Raw genomic sequence first — 19,448 nt, 5'->3', positions numbered from 1 at the left:
CAGAAATTCGAGATGAACTGCCGCCCGCGGTCGGACAGAATAGACCGTGGCAGACCGTGAACCTTGAACACGTGGTCTATGAACAGTTTGGCGGTTTGCTCCGCCGTGGCCACCTTAGCACACGGAATGAAATGGGCCATCTTGGAAAACAGGTCCACCACCACCAGCACTGCCGTCTTGCCCCTCGAGCTGGGCAGATCTGTGACAAAGTCCAGAGCCACCCTTTCCCAAGGTTCGACCGGAGTTTGCAGCGGTTCCAACAGTCCGGCCGGCGGTCTGTGCACTGGTTTGGCCCTCTGGCAGGTGTCACACCTCGCCACGTAGTCTGCGACCTCCCCTCTCATTCCAGGCCACCAGAAATCCCTGGCTACTAATTCCACCGTCTTCTCCTTGCCAAAGTGCCCGGCCGTGGGCGCGTCGTGCAGCTGCTGCAGCACCTTGGCGCGAAGGTCGTCTCCCGGCACGTAGATGGCCCCTTTACGGATGAGCAATCCATCTCGTAGCTGGAAACCGTCGGCCACAGCCTTGCCCCTTTGCACCTCTGCCATCTTTGCTTGCGCGAAGGAGTCATCCTGCAACGCTCGTCGCACCGCCTCCAGGTCCACGGTGGCCGCGGCGCACGCCCATACTGTTGGTGCGAAGATGTGCATGGCTGCCGCTGGCGTTGCGTCCTCCAGATACTGTGGCTTACGGGAGAGGGCGTCCGCCATGATGTTAGTGTCCCCCGGGACATACTCTATGCGGAAGTCGAAGTTCGCAAAAAACTCAGCCCAGCGTATCTGCCTCTGGTTTAGGAACTGTGCCGTGCGCCAGTGCTCCAGATTCTTGTGGTCCGTGCAAACCTGCACCGTGTGCTTGGCGCCGATCAGGAAGTGCCGCCACGCTTTGAACGCTGCATGAATGGCCAGCAACTCCCTGTCCCAGATGGTGTAGTTCTGCTCGGACTTGCTGAGCTTCCTGGAGTAAAACGCTCCCGGTCGCCACACCCCCTGCTGGTCCTTTTGCAGCAGGACCGCCCCCACGGCTCTGTCCGAGGCGTCTGTCTCCACCCTCATCGGCCTGCTGGGGTTGACGTGAAGCAGCTGCTCTTCCGACGCGAAGAGACGCTTGAGTGCCTGAAAGGACTGTTCCGCCTCCTCCGTCCAAACGAACTTCTTTTTCTTGGAGCTAAGCGTGTCTGTGATGGCCGCTGTCTGCATAGCGAAGCCCTTGATAAACTTGCGATAGAAGTTCGCAAAGCCGACAAACCTTTGGACCTCTTTCCGGTTGCGTGGGCTCTTCCAGTCCAATACCGCTCGAACCTTGGCGCTGTCCATGGCGAGCCCCTTGTCAGACAACTTGTAGCCCAGAAAATCCACCTCCGTCACGTCGAATTGGCACTTCTCCAGCTTGGCGTAGAGCCTATGTTGCTTTAGTCTGGTCAGCACTTCCTTGACGTGCCTGTCATGCTCCTGCTGCGATTCCGAAAAGATCAGGATGTCATCTAAGAAACAGACGCACGTCTTGTAGAGAAGTCCCGCCAACACGTGATGCATGAAAGCTTGAAAAACGTGGGAGCCATTTTGCAGTCCAAAAGGCATAACTCTGTATTCGTAGGTACCCAGTGGCGTGAACATGGCCGTCTTCCACTCATCCCCCTCCCGCATGCGAATGAGGTTGTACGCCCCTCGCAGGTCTAATTTGGTGAACACTTTTCCCTTCCGCACCTTCGCCAGGAGGTCGTCGATTCGGGGCATGGGGAAGTCCGACGGCTTGGTCACACTGTTTAAAATGCGATAGTCCACGACCAGTCTTTTTTGGGGCGTGTCTCGCTTTTTAACAAAGAATACAGGACTGCCCCCCGCTGCCTTGGACTCTCGGATGAAACCGCGCTCCAAATTATGATCGATGAACTCTTTGAGTTCCTGCAGCTCGTCCTCCGACATGGAATACAGTTTCCCTTTAGGCAGCGCCGCCCCCGGCAGCAGGTCAATTTTGCAGTCATATGGTCTGTGAGGGGGTAGCCTGTCCGCCTCCTTCTCGCAGAAAACTTCCAAAAATTCTGCGTACTTGTGGGGAATCGCTTGCAGCGTGCCTAGCAGCAGCTGTGACTCCTCTTCCTCTCCTTCCTGCCGGTGCACGATGCAGTGTTCAGCACAAAAGGAAGAGCCGAAGACCAGCTGCCTCTGGTACCAAGCCAGCGTTGGGCTGTGCTTGTCCAGCCAACTCATTCCCAATACAATGGGCGTATCCGATAGTTGAGTGACATTGAAGCTGATGATTTCTTTGTGATTCCCAAGTCGCATCGCCATTGGCGGCGTCTGCTTCACCACTTGCCCCCCTAGCAACTCCCTGCCATCCACCGTGACAACCTGCAGGGGCAGTGTGGCCGGCAGCAACTGTATAGCGTGCTTGTCGACAAAGTCCTGCCCTATAAAGTCCGCGTTGCTGCCCGAGTCCACTGTGATGGGCACATCCATGGTGATTCTATTGGGCAGCTGGAGAGATGCGGTGAGCCTCACCACTGGTTTGGACGGGAGAGGGTTCACGGGCTGTAAAATCTCTGGGGACTGCGGCACTAACACGTCTGGCTGGGCCCCAGTGCCTCTTCCTCCAGCCAGACTGCGTCGTTTCCCTGCTGTGTTCCTCCTTGCTGCGTTGCTGCAGTCACCATTGCCGAGGCTGCAGTGAGCTTGTGGAGCCTCTGGGGACACTCTTTCGCCATATGCCCTGGCTCCTCACAGACGTAACACTTCCTGTTCCCTCTAGGAGGCTTCGCTTTCACTGCTGCCGGTGCTAGGGCTCTGGTTGCTGACTGAGCCCTTGCACCTCCAACCTCCATAGGTTCGGCTCCTCCTCCTGGTGGAGGCGTGGATTGCGCCCGCGCTGCGTCTCTGGGAAGGAAGGAGGGGCCCCTGGCTGGTTCGCGCCCTCCACGCCCTTCGTCCCTGCTCCACGGGCGTTCTTCCAGCCTCACCCCCACTGCCAGTGCCCTCTGAACGACCTCCTGGGTGGTCCGGGGTCTCTCCCCCCTCGCGATCTCATCTTTAATCGAGCTGTGCAACCCCTCCCAAAAGAGGTCTCTCACAGGGGCCGAATCTCTGTCCCATTCCAGGGCACTGACCAAGGCGAAAAAGCGGGCATGGTACTGCCTGACGCTGGCCCTCCCTTGTCTTAGCCCATGCACCTCCTTCCGGGCAAGATCCACGTCAATGCTTGATAAAAAACACCCATCCATCGCTTTAATAAAGGCATCTGCATTCTGGAGCGCCGGATCCTTATCTCTCCATAAATTGCGTAGCCATGCTTTAGCATCCCCATGCAAATGAGACATGATGAATCCCACTCTCTCTTGCTCATCTCTAAAGTCTTTATGCAGCAGTTGCAGTGCGCACAGTACGTCTGCTCTAAAGTTGGGATACTGTTGCAGGTTCCCATCGAAGTGAGAGACCAGCCCGCCTGTGCGTCTCGCCAACCCAATTCCCTCCTGCCGGGGTGTCTGCTTTGTCAGCACATCTAACCTGACCTGGAGATCCCTGCAGGCGGCAGCTGCCTCCTCCTCTCTCTTCCTGGATGCGAGAGCCTCGGCATTCAGTTGTGCCACTGCTTTTCTAAGTTCCTCTATCTGCTGCTCCGCCGTCATGTCGTCTGCCGTTCGTGAGCTCGCTAGTGGGCACCTGCTTCTCTCCCCTCCTCGAGGTTGTAGATGCCCACAATTGAGTGAGACGGAGCTTACTGTCAGAGCTGCTTGAAGATCCTAGCTCACAGAGGATCACGCTAGCCAGCGATCATTAAGTAAAAGTCTTTATTGAATAGCAGTTTCCATTCTCACGCTGCTGCGCGCAACTCTACGTCTAGTAGCTAGATCGGCGAAGCTCCGTCTGAGTCTCCGCCCCTTGTGCACCAACTTAATATCCTAGCCCTGCTCCACCTTTTCCGCCTGACTGTCCTCCTCTGGGTCCCTCTACCCCCCGGGGTTTCTTCCTTCCTGGATTCTTCTGACGCTGACCCGGACCCTCCTGCCTCCTTGCGCCGGGCTTTAGGACCTGGTTCCCCTTCCGGGCTGCTTACTGCGCCGCCTTCCTCTGCATTTGAACTTGGCGCGCGCGCCCAACCTTCCACTTTCCTCTTAACCGTTTCTTCGCTCCCCGATGGAGGTGTGGCCACTCCTGACTCATGCCCTCCCTCCTGTGGTGAGCTGCCAGCGCTTGCCCCCTGGCTCCCTTCTTCTTCCCTGCTCCCTGGCGGTGACGCTGGTCCCGATTTCCAACTGCTCTCCCCTGAGTCCCCTCTGGCTCTTCCTGGGGTGCCCCCCTAGACTCCCCCCTTGCCCTGGCCACTGGTGCTCCTTTCTGTGAATCCTCTGATTCACTGGAAAGACTAGGAGATCTCGGGTCGTCGTCATCACTCATCTTTTCTTCTGCCTCCTCCCCTTCGCTCTCTGTTTCCTCCCTTGGCCTTGCCTCTGCTCCTAAATCCCTGACAGAATTGATTTTAGAATGTTGTGTTAGTTTTATTGTTGTTAGCCGCTCTGAGCCCAACTTTGGCTGGGGACGGAGGGATGTGAATAAAATTTTATTATTATTTTATTATGATTATTATGATTATTATTGAGCAAATCAGGAAGGAGAGTCAATAAGCAGATTGTCTGGAAATACCCCCAGTGACGTCGCTGAAAACACCCACAAATAAATAAGACCACCCCAGAGGTTGCCCACAATGGGTGTTGTTCTCGAAGTTTCCTCTTGACTGCCTAACCCTACAAAAGATTTGGCAGAGCTCCTTCTCTGCCATTCAGTCTAAAAATGGTGCTCCCATTAAGGAGAGGAACAGGAGTACACAGAGAGGAATTACATATGAAAGAGGAATGGGAGTACGTTTCCTACCTACTCCTTTTCCTCCAGCAAATAGAGTAAAAAAATGTTCGTTGGTGAATGGGACTCTGTTGGCCATCGTATAACAAAGGTCAAATTCCCGCAAATAGATGTAATCTGACCTCTTCTGCTAACCCTCCACGCACTTATAAGAACTATTCCCCCTCCTTTTTCTATTTTATTCAACCAGAAACGTTGTTTTTTTCAAAAACCCACGAGAATGGTATGTTTCTTGTTTAAAGCCAAGGACATGGTATTTTGCGAAATCTGAAAAACAGCCAAATTATTCTGGATTGTATCCAAGTACAGTGGTACCTCGGGTTAAGTACTTAATTTGTTTCAGAGGTCCGTACTTAACCTGAAACTGTTCTTAACCTGAAGCACCACTTTAGTTAATGGGGCCTCCTGCTGCTGCCACGCCGCCGGAGTACAATTTCTGTTCTCATCCTGAAGCAAAGTTCTTAACCTGAAGCACTATTTCTGGGTTAGCGGAGTCTGTAACCTGAAGCGTATGTAACCTGAAGCATATGTAACCTGAGGTACCACTGTATAGACCTGCTCAGATTACTCTCCACTGAAATTAGAATCATAGAATCATAGAGTTGGAAGAGACCACAAGGGCCATCAAGTCCAACCCCCTGCCAAGCAGGAAACCCCATCAGAGCACTCCTGACATATGGTTGTCAAGCCTCTGCTTAAAGACCTCCAAAGTAGGAGACTCCACCACACTCCTTGGCAGCAAATCCCACTGTCAAACAGCTCTTACTGTCAGGAAGTTCTTCCTAATGTTTAGGTGGAATCTTCTTTCTTGTATTTTGGATCCATTGCTTCGTGTCCGCTTCTCTGGAGCAGCAGAAAACAACCTTTCTCCCTCTGCTATGTGACATCCTTTTCTATATTTGAACATGGCTATCATATCAGCCCTTAACCTCCTCTTCTCCAGGCTAAACATGCCCAGCTCCCTTAGCCGTTCCTCATAAGGCATCGTTTCCAGGCCTTGGACCATTTTGGTTGCCCTCCTCTGGACACGTTCCAGTTTGTCAGTGTCCTTCTTGAACTGTGGTGCCCAGAACTGGACACGGTACTACAGGTGAGGTCTGACCAGAGCAGAATACAGTGGTACTATTACTTCCCTTGTAATTTACATGTCTTCACAATTCATCTAATGGGTCTACTTGGGAGTAGCTGGAGTGACATGCTTGAGTCGTTCTGGTTCTGGATTCTCTTTGGGGCAGAATGAGGATACGCCCAGACCAGGTGTCTGCAACCCGCGGCTCTGGAGTCGCATGTGGCTCTTTTACACCTTTACTGCGGCTCCGGGGCGGATACTAGCGAGGGGAGGGCATTGTGCGCCCCGACACTCCCCACTATGGCGGGCGCTGTACTGGCTGTGACGTCGCATGGGGGCGGTGCGTGCGTTAGTCACGCACTGTCCCGACATCACCTTCCCGCCCGCCCGCCCGCTACATTGTAAGGGGCATGTACGCTGGTCACTGCATTGAAAGGGGGCATGTACGCTGGTCACTGTTTTGAAGGGGAGTGAAGAACACACACACAAAAAAAGGTAACTTGTTAATTTAACGTTTATTTCTATGAGAAGGAGCAATTCTGAGGGGTCAAACAAAGAAATAATAAAAAAGTGACAAAAAAGTTATTTTTATAATGACGAGTTTTGCGGCTCCCAGTTTTTTTTTTCTTCGGAAACGGGTCCAAGTGGCTCTTTTTGTCTTAAAGGTTGCAGACCCCTGGACCAGACAATGCTGTATATTGCATTTTCATCCCCATAGCCTTCCAAAGACCCGACAGTAATATTATAGTAAACTTTGGCTGAGAGAGGGGTTTCCCCCCCAAGTCGCAGCTGAGTAGAGATTCAAACTGTTTGGATTTCACTGGTCAGCACCTCGGATTTGGGCCTGGGAGATCAGGGGTCAAATCCCCACTTGGCCGCAAAACTCACTAGGTGACCTTGGGCCAGTCACAGCCTCTTGGCCTAAACCTGCCTCTCAGGGTTGTTGTTGAGATTAAACGAGGAACAGGAGAAGAACCATGTATACCACCTTAAGCTCCTTGGAGGAAAAAGTGAGATGTAAATGCAATAAATAAGAAATAACAGATAAACTTCCATCAGTCCCTCCCAGCCAGCATGCTGGTCTGTTCTTGGAAGATGACACAGGTTGTTGTTGTTTAGTCATTTAGTCATGTCCGCCTCTTCGTGACCCCCTGGACCAGAGCACGCCAGGCCCTCCTGTCTTCCACTGCCTCCCGCAGTTTGTTCAGACTCATATTGGTAGCTTCGAGAACACTGTCCAACCATCTCGTCCTCCGTCGTCCTCTTCTCCTTGTGCCCTCCATCTTTCCCAACATCAGGGTCTTTTCCAGGGAGTCTTCTCTTCTCATGAGGTGGCCAAAGTCTTGGAGTCTCAGCTTCAGGACCTGTCCTTCCAGTGAGCACTCAGGGCTGATTTCCTTCAGAATGGATAGGTCTGATCTTCTTGCAGTCCATGGGACTCTCAAGAGTCTCCTCCAGCACCAGAATTCAAAAGCATCAATTCTTCGGCGATCAGCCTTCTTTATGGTCCAGCTCTCACTTCCATACATTACCACTGGGAAAACCAGAGCTTGAACTATACGGACCTTTGTCGGCAAGGTGATGTCTCTGCTTTTAAGGTAGTGTCTCTTTTAAGACGGTGGTCAATATTTTTTTTTTAATGTGCGTATTTAAAAACTAAAACCTGTTTCCTGAATAACTGGGGACACTTTTGTTGTTGTTTAATACACTGCTTCTTAAACATTGCAATCCTATGCATGCCAGCTCAGAACAAATAAGTCCTATCTGAGTTTAGTCAGACTTACTGCCAGCTAAGCTTGTGCAGGAGGGCCGCCTTGGCGAATGAATCTGATTAATGCACTAAAGCTTGCAGCGGCTCTAGCCTGCATGCCGGCAGAGGCGCAAGCTGCTTTCTTGATCTGTCACTCACATGTCGAACAGGAGCAATGTAAGAGAGGATCTGCAATGCTTTTCTCGTGAATTTAGCACCCTCTGGTGGGAACGTGGGCATGTTAGGGAAAGAGAAATTAGGCTCTTCAGTGCAAAACACCAGGTGACCAGCACAATTCAAAGGGTTGTGTTATGTACTCAGTTGAATAGGAGCCAAAATGCAGCAGTCTGATTGGTCCCAGACAATAGGAGCCAAAATACAGCAGTCTGATTGGTCCCAGAACAATAGGAGCCAAAATACAGCAGTCTGATTGGTCCTAGAACAATAGGATTCAGAATGCAGCAGTCTGATTGGTCCTAGAACAATGCAGCAGTATGATTGGTCTGCAGGAGCCACCCAATCCAGCTCCAGGTGGAAGTGAATCCACAACCTGATTGGCCTACAGGAGAATTCCGGAATTAGCCAATCACGTGCAGCCCATTGTGTAAATAATGTATATAAAGCAGATACTTTGAGGGGACTTCCATTCCCTCCTCACCACTATGAGCTGAATAAAGAGCATGAAGTCCACTCTCGACTCTGAGTATATTTCAGGTTGGTTCTGACCTACAGAGCCTTATGCAGCGCAGGATCCCAACATGTCAACATCAGGACATCAGAAGACCCTGCTGGAGGCCGTGCAGGCTGGTGTCTTGATGGGCCAGTGGGGCATATGCGGCCATGGAGAGCGATTTCTATCTGCGTTATTGTGTTGGGCACAAGGGGAAGTTCGGCCACGAGTTCAAGTTCTGCACTGACAGGAAACTGAGATATGCAAACAACAGCAATTAAAAAAATGATGTCATGATCAGAAAAGAAGCCTGCGTACACAAATGTGTGGTAGAAGAGCTAAAGAGGATAATCGATGACAGTGAAATCACGAAAGAAGATGATGCCTTATGGCCGCCTCCTGGCAGAGTTGGCCGGCAGGAGCTTGAAATTGTAATTGGTGATGTACACACATCTTTTATCACATCAAAAATTGGTTCTCTTATTGATGTAAATCAGTCCAAGGATCCAGAAGGTCTAAGAGTGTTTTACTACCTTGTCCAGGACCTCAAGTGTCTCGTCTTCAGTCTCATTGGATTACACTTCAAGATTAAGCCAATTTAAATTGTATGGATTTAAATTTGTACTGTAAGGTTTATTTTGGTGGGATCACTTTCCATTCCTTATCTTTTATTGGTTTTATGTGTGTCAGGTTTTTTTACAGAGTGAATTTAGTAAAGGTAAAGGGACCCCTGACCATTAGGTCCAGTCGCGGACGACTCTGGGGTTGTGGCGCTCATCTCGCTTTATTGGCTGAGGGAGCCGGCGTCCAGCTTCCGGGTCATGTGGCCAGCAGGACTAAGCCGCTTCTAGCAAACCAGAGCAGCACACGCAAATGCCGTTTACCTTCCCGCCAGAGCGGTACCTATTTATCTACTCACACTGGTGTGCTTTCGAACTGCTAGGTTGGCAAGAGAAGGGCCTGAGCAACGGGAGCTCACCCCGTCATTGCAGGGATTTGAACCGCTGACCTTCTGATCGGCAAGCCCTAGGCTCTGTGGTTTAGCCCACAGTGCCACCCACGTCCCTTACAGAGTGAATTTAATAAATGCTAAAAAGCTTGAAGAAGAAGAAGAAGAAGAGGAGGAAGAGGAAGAGGAAGGAGGAGGAGGAGGAGGAGGAGGAGGAGGAGGAGGAGGAGGAGGAGAAGGCCTGCTGGATCAGGCCAAAGGGTGCCCATCTAGCTCAGTATTTTGTTCCCACCGTGGCCAACCATGGGTTTTCTTCTTCCCAAGATGTCCTCCAAAGCAGAAGGTACAGATCTTTCATCAGAGTTCACTGCCAAAGCCTTTCTCAAAGCAGCGGAGGTTTAGGATCAGAGTTTTCCTTCTCCTAGATGGTCTTCCTTCCCATGAGCGCCATCTGCCCCTCACCTCCCTCTATAGCACATGCAGGAATTGCCTTCCTGACTGTTGGACCCACTCTAAGTCTTGTCTGGTCCATCCACTGGAGCCTATCTTCAAATGTAGGAGAAGACCCTGACTCACTGAGGGTTTGAGAGGACCTGAGCTGGGCACAAGAATCCCTACGCCTCCTGTGGTTTCTAGCAACTGACATTCAGATGCATTGCTGGCTCCTGTTGTGCACAGAGGCACAGGCCAGCCGCTGTTAGCCTTTTGTTGTTGTTTAGTCGTTCAAAAGCATCAATTCTTCAGCGATCAGCCTTCTTTATGGTCCAGCTCTCACTTCCATACATCACTCCTGGGAAAACCATGGCTTTAACAATACGGACCTTTGTTGGCAAGGTGATGTCTCTGCTTTTTAAGATGCTGTCTAGGTTTGTCATTGCTTTCCTCCCAAGAATTTGTCTAATATTCTTTTAAAGCCATCCGGGTTGGTAGCCAGTGGGAGTGAGTTCCATAGGTTCAGCCATGCACACTTTTTGTTCTTATTTTAAACGGGCTACACAGTAGGAAATAATTTTTTTCTCGAGGACATATTACAAGCACAATTATTGTTCTCAAGTTGATATGCTTCATAATTTTCTCCCTTTTTTGCTGTTTAGCATCAGTTTAACTGTTCTCCCCCTCCCTATACTTATCTTAGTAATATATGTTTGCAATATACGCAATGCCGTTAATATTTGAGTGATGCAAATTAAATTACTTCTCCTGATTTAAAAGGGTTCTGTAAAGGACTCCATTAAATCTGAGCTCAGTGCTTCCTGGAAAACTCATTCTAATGAAGGATTATTAGCCGCGATAGGCTGTCAACACCCTGCTTCAGTCTCTCTCCTTATTATATTTACATTCTAGTAATAACTCATTGGCAACAGGGCTTTTCTTCGGCAGCTGATGATTTAACAGCTGAGTTAAAAGGCTTCCTTGTGAATCAGCAGGGCAGATGCAAGAATGTAAATCTATTTTCAGCTGGGAAATGTTGCTTCGATTCAGCGCCCTGAGGCCAAAACCAGTTTAATGAGCGTGATTTTCGAGTTATGCCCGGGTTACAATTTCCCTTGTGATCTAGTCTGGCTCAGCTGCTTTAGCCCGTTCTGCAGACACAAGCTTAGAGTCTTTGCCTTGTGGACGTTTGTGGCATAGATTGTGATGCTGGGAACTGTTACGTTGTGGGTGAACATATCAGACGACGCAGCGATTCTTCAAACAGCTCTTGTTTATTCACAGGCCAGAACAGAACTGAACTGAAGGGCTCAGTCAGCCTGCTTATATAGAGCTCCAGTACAACGTAACTGTAACAATTTTCTAAAACTATCCAATCACTGAATGTCACTTTCGATCCCTTATTTGCATAACTATCTACAGTATCCCCCTGCTGGCCCAGGGTGAGAACTTCAGTACATAACAGGAACTACAGGGGGGAGAGATGCTATTGGGCTTAAGTCCAGATTGCAGGTTCGCCATAATGGCCATCTGGCTGGCCCAGGTGACAGCAGGATGATGGATGGACCAGCAGCCTGATCCAGCAACCTAATGTTCTTGTGTTCGTTCATGGTCTTTTGGGGGACAACCCTTTAGGTGGCCACAACTTCAGCTGTGAAGCACACATTGAAGATTTATCCTCTTTCCCCCTCTATCACAGGCAACTGACATTCTGAGCTTTACAACTCCTTCCACTATAATAATAATAATAATAATAATAATAATAATAATAATAATTTATTATTTGTACCCAGCCCCTCTGGCTGGGTTTCACCAGCCACTCTGGGCGGCTTCCAACGAAGATTAAAAATACATCAAAATGTCACACATTAAAAACTTCCCTAAACAGGGCTGCCTTCAGATGTCTTCTAAATATCAGGTAGTTCTTTATTTCTTTGACGTCTGGTGGGAGGGCGTTCCACAGGGCGGGTGCCACCACTGAGAAGGCCCTCTGCCTGGTTCCCTGTAACTTTGTTTCTTGCAGGGAGGGAACCGCCAGAAGGCCCTCAGCGCTGGACCTCAGTGTCTGGGCAGAACGATGGGGGTGGAGACGCTCCTTCAGCTATACAGGACCGAGGCCTTTTAGGGCTTCCACATTCCTGATATGTTACAGCAGGGGTCAGCAACCTTTTTCATCCATGGGCCAGTCCACTGTCCCTCAGACCTTGTGGGGGGCCGGATTATATTTTGGAAGGGGGAAAAAAGAACGAATTCCTATGCCCCACAAATAACCCAGAGATGCATCTTAAATAAAAGGACACATTCTACTCATGTAAAAACACGCTGATTCCTGGACCGTCCGTGGGCCAGATTTAGAAGGTGACCGGGCCACATCCGGCCCCCGGGCCTTAGGTTGCCTACCCATGTGTTAGAGGGAAAAAAGTTTGCCAACTCTGATGAAAGAGAGGAAATACTTTGAATGTGTATCATATCAGTAGCATTATTTGTCATGCTATAAATAGCAGCATGATGGGCCACGGGTGGCGCTGTAGGTTAAACCACTGAGCCTTGGACTTGCTGATCAGAAGGTCGGCGGTTCGAATCCCCGCAACGGGGTAAGCTCCTGTTGCTTGGTCCCTGCTCCTGCCAACCTAGCAGTTCAAAAGCACGTCAAAGTGCAAGTAGATAAATAGGTGCCGCTCTGGAGGGAAGGTAAACGGCGTTTCCGTGCGCTGCTCTGGTTCGCCAGAAGCGGCTTAGTCATGCTGGCCACATGACCCAGAAGCTGTATGCCGGCTCCCTCGGCCAGTAAAGTGAGATGAGCGCCGCAACCCCAGAGTTGGTCACGACTGGACTTAATGGTCAGGGGTCCCTTTACCTTTACTTAAATAGCAGCATTATCTTATTGCCCAGGCCTTCCTTGACTCGTAAGATTGGCCCGCTATTACTGAATTCCTGTTTTTATCATACTGTTTCATGGTGTCTCATCTCCAGTTATATAGAATTGTGGAATTTTGGCAACATATTGTTTTTTATGTTGTATTTCTGTATACCACTTAAGAGATTTTTTTAAATGTTAAATGGTTTAGAAATGACTCTAGAAGCATTTTGGATTTTAAACACTGACTTAAATCTTTGCACTATTATGAGTATAGGAATAAGTTTCGGTCTTTTGCTACTGACATATTAGCTCAGGAATAAGCACCATTTTTTTGTAAAAATGATTTTTTTTTATAAAAGTATTTTAAAAATAAAAATAAAAAAGACAATTGGTAACCACAGACATGCCTGGTCAGCTGCTCTGATTTTTAAAGAGCAGTGATAAAAAATGATTTTTTAATTTTTTATATATATATTTTATTTTTTACCGACCACCAAAACACAAACGGGGAACCCCCCCCAGGTGGCTGATACATTGGGTATACATATTCAATAATAGACAGTGGTACCTCGGTTACATACGCTTCAGGTTACAGACTCCGCTAACCCAGAAATATTACCTCAGGTTAAGAACTTTGCTTCAGGATGAGAACAGAAATCGCGCAGCGGTGGCATGGCAGCAGTGGGAAGCCCCATTAGCTAAAGTGGTGCTTCAGGTTAAGAACAGTTTCAGGTTAAGAACGGACCTCCGGAATGAAATACGTTCTTAACCCGAGGTACCACTGTAGATATTCAATAATATACATATTCAATAATAACATATTCAAATCAACCATATGTACACTTCTATACCTTAACACTACTTCCTCCACAAGGTTTAACTTTTAACATTTTAATTGCTCCAAATTGTTCAAACAAACCTACCCAAATAATTCAATATCTTCTCAAACCAATCCTGATAAAAAGAGTAGTGATAAAAATGATGGTGAAAGTGAGTTCAGGGCATCCTTTTCTCGTAAAAACAGCTTCCTGGATTAAGCCAATCACCCCTCTAGTCCAGCTGGTCTCACAGTGGACATCGAAATGCCCAAATGGGGAAACCTGTAAGCAGGATTTGAGCACCAAAGCCCTCTCTCCTCCTGGGGCTAGTATTCTGAAGCACGACTGCCTCTGACCAGGAAGGCAGGGCATAGCACTCTCCTCCATCAATCTGTCTAATTCTCTTCTAAAGCCATCTAGGTTGGTGGCCTGAGGGACGTGAGTGGCGCTGTGGGTTAAACCACAGAGCCTAGGGCTTGCTGATCAGAAGATCGGTGGTTCAAATCCCCGTGATGGGGTGAGCTCCCGTTGCTCGGTCCCTGCTCCTGCCAACCCAGCAGTTCAAAAGCACGTGAAAGTAGATAAATAGGTACCGCTCCAGTGGGAAGGTAAACGGCGTTGGAAAATCGCATTTAGAGGAAGTTCGCGTTGACGGCTCAAGTTCTTTTGCCTGGCAAGTACGTCTCTAATACAACAACAACAAAGTTCCTCTCAAAGTGCAGGGCAGAGGGCAACATGCAAAACCACAATAAGCAATCATTTGCAAGGACTAAGCTGGGACCAGGGGTGCCAACTTGAATAAAATATTGGGGGGGGGGGCAGGGAAGCCACTCCCAACATAATCGATCACATGGCGTGACACATGACGTCTCTCTCTCTGAATGGCAATGCCCATCAACTTTAGGAGCCCCCAAGATGCCTCAAATATTTTATTGGGGGGGGGCACAAGGACCGGGGGCCCCCAAGAGTTGGCTCCTATGGCAAGGGCGCCAGGTAGTCCAGGGTTGCGATTCCTGCACGGCGAGGGGTTGGACTAGATGACCTGCGGGGTCCCTTTCCAGCTCCCCGGTGGTGCTGCTCCTGTTGTTGTTTAGTCATTTAGCTTTAACTATACGGACCTTTGTTGGCAAGGTGATGTCTCTGCTTTTTAAGATGCTGACTAGGTTTGTCATTGCTTTTCTCCCAAGAAGCAGGCGTCTTTTAATTTCGTGGCTGCTGTCACCATCTGCAGTGATCATGGAGCCCAAGAAAGTAAAATCTCTCACTGCCTCCATTTCTTCCCCTTCTATTTGCCAGGAGGTGATGGGACCAGTGGCCATGATCTTTTTTTTGATGTTGAGCTTCAGACCATATTTTGAGCTCTCCTCTTTCACCCTCATTAAAAGGTTCTTTACTTTCTGCCATCAAGGTTGTGTCATCTGCATATCTGAGGTTGTTGACATTTCTTCCGGCAATCTTAATTCTGGCTAGAGATTCATAAATGAAATCTTGCTCAGGGTTTAAAGTCATCCTTTGTGGCTCTTTGAACCCTTGGCTGAGCTAAGTTTCACTTCTTTATGGTCCAGCTCTCACTTCCATCCATCACTACTGGGAAAACCAGAGCTTGAACTATACGGACCTTCATTGGCAAGGTGATGTCTCTGCTTTTTAAGATGCTGTCTAGGTTTGTCATTGCTTTTCTCCCAAGAAGCAGGCGATGCTAGCAGCGTGGAAAAGTAAAAAATTCCTTCCAGTAGCACCTTAAAGCCCAACTAAGTTAGTTCTTGGTATGAGCTTTCGTGTGCATGCACACTTCTTCAGATACACTGAAACAGAAGTTGCCAGATCCAGATCCTTCTATATAGAGAAGGTGGGGAGGGGTATTACTCAGAAGGGTGGTAGGAATGGGAGATTGGCAGATAGCTGAGATGAGCCTGTTGACGACTCTTAACGACTGTAATAGGTCTTACAGGAAAAGGCAAGGGGTGAGGAGGTGAGAAATCATGTGTAATGGGATAAGAATCCAATGTCTTTGTTCAAACCAGGTCTCTCCATGGTTTTAAGTTTGGTAATGAGTTGCAATTCAGCAGCTTCTCTTTCCAGTCTATTTCTGAAATTCCTTTGTAGTAAAACAGCTACTTTGAGATCTTGTATAGAATGTCCTGGGAGCGTGGAAAAGGTGAGGGTCGGGCTGTGGCCCCGCCCCTTTCCCCTCTGTCCCCGCCCACCGCGGCAGGTAGGGCCGAGAAAGGGCCCCCCTCTCTCTCTCCAAGCGGCCGCCTCGTAAAGGCAGCCGCGACGGGGCGCGTTTCCTTCGCGCTCCGCCGGCCACGCGAGGCGGACGCCGTCGCCGCCGCCGCCCTGCCCAAACCGGGGCTCCCTCCCCTCACCCCCAGCCGCCGCCCCACCACCGCCGCTCTCCCCTCCCTCAAGCGCCCCTTCTTCCCCAGCCGGAGCCCGACGGCTGCCCGCGTTCCCCCGGCCGGGGCGCGCGGCGGGGAAAGGGCGCGCGGCGTTTCGGCTGAGGCGAGCGGAGGTGGCCGGTTGCCCGGAGGTGGGACGGCCGAAGGGGAAGGAAGCTCCTCGCTCGCCGCCGCCGCCTCCTCCTCTGCCTCCCTTTAAAGGACAACTTTGCGAGCGAACCGCTGGGCGCCCTGGCCCCGGGGAGGCGCGAGGAGCCGCGGCGAAGGCGGAGGAACAGGCGGCCGGGGGTGGGTCGCTTCCTCCGCCTCCTCCTCCTCGGAGTTTGGTGCTCCGTATCCGGCAAGGAAAGAGCCCGGAACTGGGAGCCCCTGAGGAGACCGCCGCCGCCGCCCTCGAAGTTCGCCTTCTCCCTCAGGCGGCGCCATGCGGCGGCTCCGGAGGGGCCCGTGCCCGGGCAGGGGCTGCGCGGTGGCGCTGGCGCTGCTGGCCGCCGTGGCCTTCTTCGCCGTGGCGCTGTCGCTGGCCAGCCTGCAGGCGCCCCCGGCCGGGGAGAGGCGCTTCTCCGACGGGGCGGAGCGGCCCGAAGACCTGGCCCGCCCCGTCTACGAGAAGGCGCCGCCGGACCCTTCGGCCCCCGGGGAGTGGGGCAAGCCTGCCCACCTGCAGCTGAGCCCTGAGGAGAAGAAGGAGGAGGAGGCCCTGGTGGAGCAGTACGCCATCAACGTCTTCCTCAGCCAGAAGATCTCGCTGCACCGCCACATCCAGGACGGGCGCATGGCCGAGTGCAAGGCCAAGGCCTACCGCTACCGCCAGCTGCCCACCACCTCGGTGGTCATCGCCTTCTACAACGAGGCCTGGTCCACGCTGCTGCGCACCGTCCACAGCGTCCTGGAGACCTCTCCGGCCATCCTGCTGAAGGAGATCATCTTGGTGGACGACCTGAGCGACAAGGCCTACCTCAAGGGTCAACTGGAGAAGTATGTCAGCGGCCTGGAGAGGGTGCGCCTGATCCGCACCAACAAGCGCGAAGGGCTGGTCCGGGCGCGCCTGATCGGGGCCACCTTCGCCACCGGCGACGTCCTCACCTTCCTCGACTGCCACTGCGAGTGCGTCCCCGGCTGGCTGGAGCCGCTGCTGGAGAGGATCGCCGAAAACATGAGCACCGTCGTCTGTCCCGTCATCGACACCATCGACTGGAACACCTTCGAGTTCTACATGCAGTCGGCCGAGCCTATGATCGGGGGCTTCGACTGGCGCCTGACGTTCCAGTGGCACTCCGTCCCTGACTACGAGCGCCAGAGGCGCAAGTCCAAAATCGATCCCATCAGGTCGCCCACCATGGCTGGGGGCCTGTTTGCCGTGAGCAAAAAGTACTTCGAATACCTGGGCACCTACGACATGGGGATGGACGTCTGGGGAGGAGAGAACCTGGAGCTGTCCTTTCGGGTGTGGCAATGCGGGGGCATCTTGGAGATCCACCCCTGTTCGCACGTGGGGCATGTGTTTCCCAAGCGCGCTCCCTACGCCAGGCCCAACTTCCTCCAGAACACGGCGCGGGCAGCGGAAGTGTGGATGGATGGGTATAAAGAGCACTTCTACAACAGGAATCCCCCGGCACGGAAGGAGAACTACGGAGACATCTCAGAAAGGAAGCTCTTGAGGCAGCGGCTGAAGTGCCAGAACTTCGACTGGTACCTGAAGAACATATTTCCAAACTTGCACGTGCCAGAGGACCGCACCGGTTGGCACGGAGCCATCCGCAGCGTGGGCATCTCTTCCGAGTGCCTAGACTACAATTCTCCGGAGCACAACCCGACTGGCGCCCACGTCAACCTCTTTGGGTGCCACGGGCAAGGAGGGAACCAGTTCTTTGAGTACACATCGAATAAGGAGATCCGGTTCAACTCCGTGACGGAGCTGTGTGCCGAAGTTCCCGACCAGAAGGATTTTGTAGGCATGAGGAACTGCCCGAAAGACGGCTCCGCTATCCCAGAAAACATCGTGTGGCATTTTAGAGAAGACGGGACCATTTATCACCCTCATTCGGCAAAGTGCCTTAGCGCTTACCGCACTGCCGAAGGCCGGGCTGACGTGCAGATGAGGACCTGCAACGCAGAAGATAAAAACCAGTTGTGGAAGTTCGAAAAATAGAAATTGGTCTGGGAGTCTCTGTCCAAGACTACTTCCAGCTGACTTAGTGTGTATTCCCACTAAGTCTGGCTTAGCGCGTCTTCCCATTAACTGTTAATGCCAGATTTAGGTAGCTTCTAAAAGGGTTTTTAACAGGTTTGGGAATGACAGTGAATGACTGTGAAGAAGCAGGGTGTTGGGGACTTGCTATCTGAAGTGCCTTTTATTCTAAACTCCCATTGGCGGGGGCTGATGAGAGTCATTGTCCAATATCTGGACAGGTGGATCCTAAGGTGTTCACTTAAAAGGGAACAACTATAATTTGTGTGTGTGTGTGATTGTAATACTTTGGGAACAAGGTGGCCTTGGTTAGAACTGCAGATTACTGAACGTTTATGTTACGTGTTACTGTACGGGGGGGGGGGGGCTGAAATCAATACAAACGCAGCCACAGTACAGATAATAACGTTAATACGAGTTACGCCAGAGAAAGGGAAGCTGTGGTTCTCTAGGTGTTGGATAGATCAAATCTCCCATCAACTCTTGCCATGTTGACAGGGGTTGTTGGGAGTTTTGGTCCAGCGACTACAGGACGGCCACATGTTCCCCCATGTCTGAGTTAACTATATGCATAATTCGTGGCTAATGGGGTGGTTTGGCCAAGAAGTGGGAGAAACCTCCCATCAATGTGCTGGCTGGAGTTGATGGGAGTTGTAGACAACCTGAATGGCACCAGGTTAGCAGTGGCCCTGTGCTATACCAAAATTCTTTCCCTCCCACCTTGCGCTCGATTCTAAATAATAGTTGTGGGGCCCCCAAGGCCCTGTGCCCTAAATCCACCTCCTAGGTTACAGAAGGCTGCAGAGTAGTAACAGGCCTGAGTTCATGTTGCTTTTCATTATTGAAAGCAGAGTGAGGAGAAAATACAATCTGCATCGTGCAAGTGGTGAAAGCGATCATTTGTTAACTTAGGGAAGAGATAATCAAGTTGTAGCTGAGGTTAACAGTAATAGTGGCAAATAAGAGTCGTTGTTTTTGATGACGCTGAAAAATGTCAACAGGGTGGGAAACTAGACTTGTTTCTTGTATCGGAAACACCTGCGTCAATATCTAGAGCAGGCATGGAGATATTTGGACCTCTGGATGTGGCTGGACTACAACTCCCATCAGCCTTCGCAAGCACAGCCAATGGCCAGGGATGATGGGTATTGTAGTTCACTGACACCTGGAGGGCCAATGGTTCCTCGCACCTGATTTAAAGGCTCTTTATCAATGTTTCCCGAACTTGAGTCTACAGTTGTTTTAAACTATAACTCCCATCATCCTTAGCTAGGAGGATCAGTAGTCACAGATGATGGGAATTGTAGTCCAGAAACAGCCGGAGACCCATGTTTGGGAAATACTGCTGTATATCAAGATTTGCAATTCCTGATAGTAGCGATTTATGATCTCTGCCTTATCACTGTTTACGTAATCAGTTACGTGTAGCGCTTTAAAATCCACTGATGGGTCAG

General features: G+C 50.7%; 2 protein-coding genes and 1 pseudogene across 5 annotated transcripts in view; 2 read left to right on the top strand and 1 right to left on the bottom strand.

Moving 5' to 3' along the window:
- The window catches only part of LOC308569721 (uncharacterized protein), a 198,718-nt gene that overhangs the window by 152,793 nt on the left and 26,477 nt on the right, over positions 1–19,448 (bottom strand). The gene's annotated exons all lie outside the window — the stretch shown is intronic.
- Positions 8,532–9,033, top strand: LOC308569726 (protein mago nashi homolog pseudogene; annotated as a pseudogene). Its single transcript has one exon. The product of its transcript is annotated as a protein mago nashi homolog pseudogene (transcript).
- LOC308569593 (polypeptide N-acetylgalactosaminyltransferase 4-like) lies at positions 16,213–18,627 on the top strand. The gene has a single exon (XM_081163711.1). It carries the CDS (start codon positions 16,228–16,230, stop codon positions 17,953–17,955), a length of 1,728 nt encoding a protein of 575 aa, XP_081019837.1. The 5' UTR covers positions 16,213–16,227; the 3' UTR covers positions 17,956–18,627.

Source organism: Podarcis bocagei (assembly GCF_964188305.1).
Source record: "Podarcis bocagei genome assembly, chromosome: 12".
NCBI lineage: Eukaryota > Metazoa > Chordata > Lepidosauria > Squamata > Lacertidae > Podarcis > Podarcis bocagei.
The sequence above is the reverse complement of the archived record's forward strand: the minus strand, read 5'-3'. Positions and strand labels throughout refer to the sequence as shown.

Bases quoted from the DNA above. Each gene is read 5' to 3' on its own strand.
- LOC308569593 (XM_081163711.1), top strand. From the start codon at position 16,228: ATGCGGCGGCTCCGGAGGGGCCCGTGCCCGGGCAGGGGCTGCGCGGTG.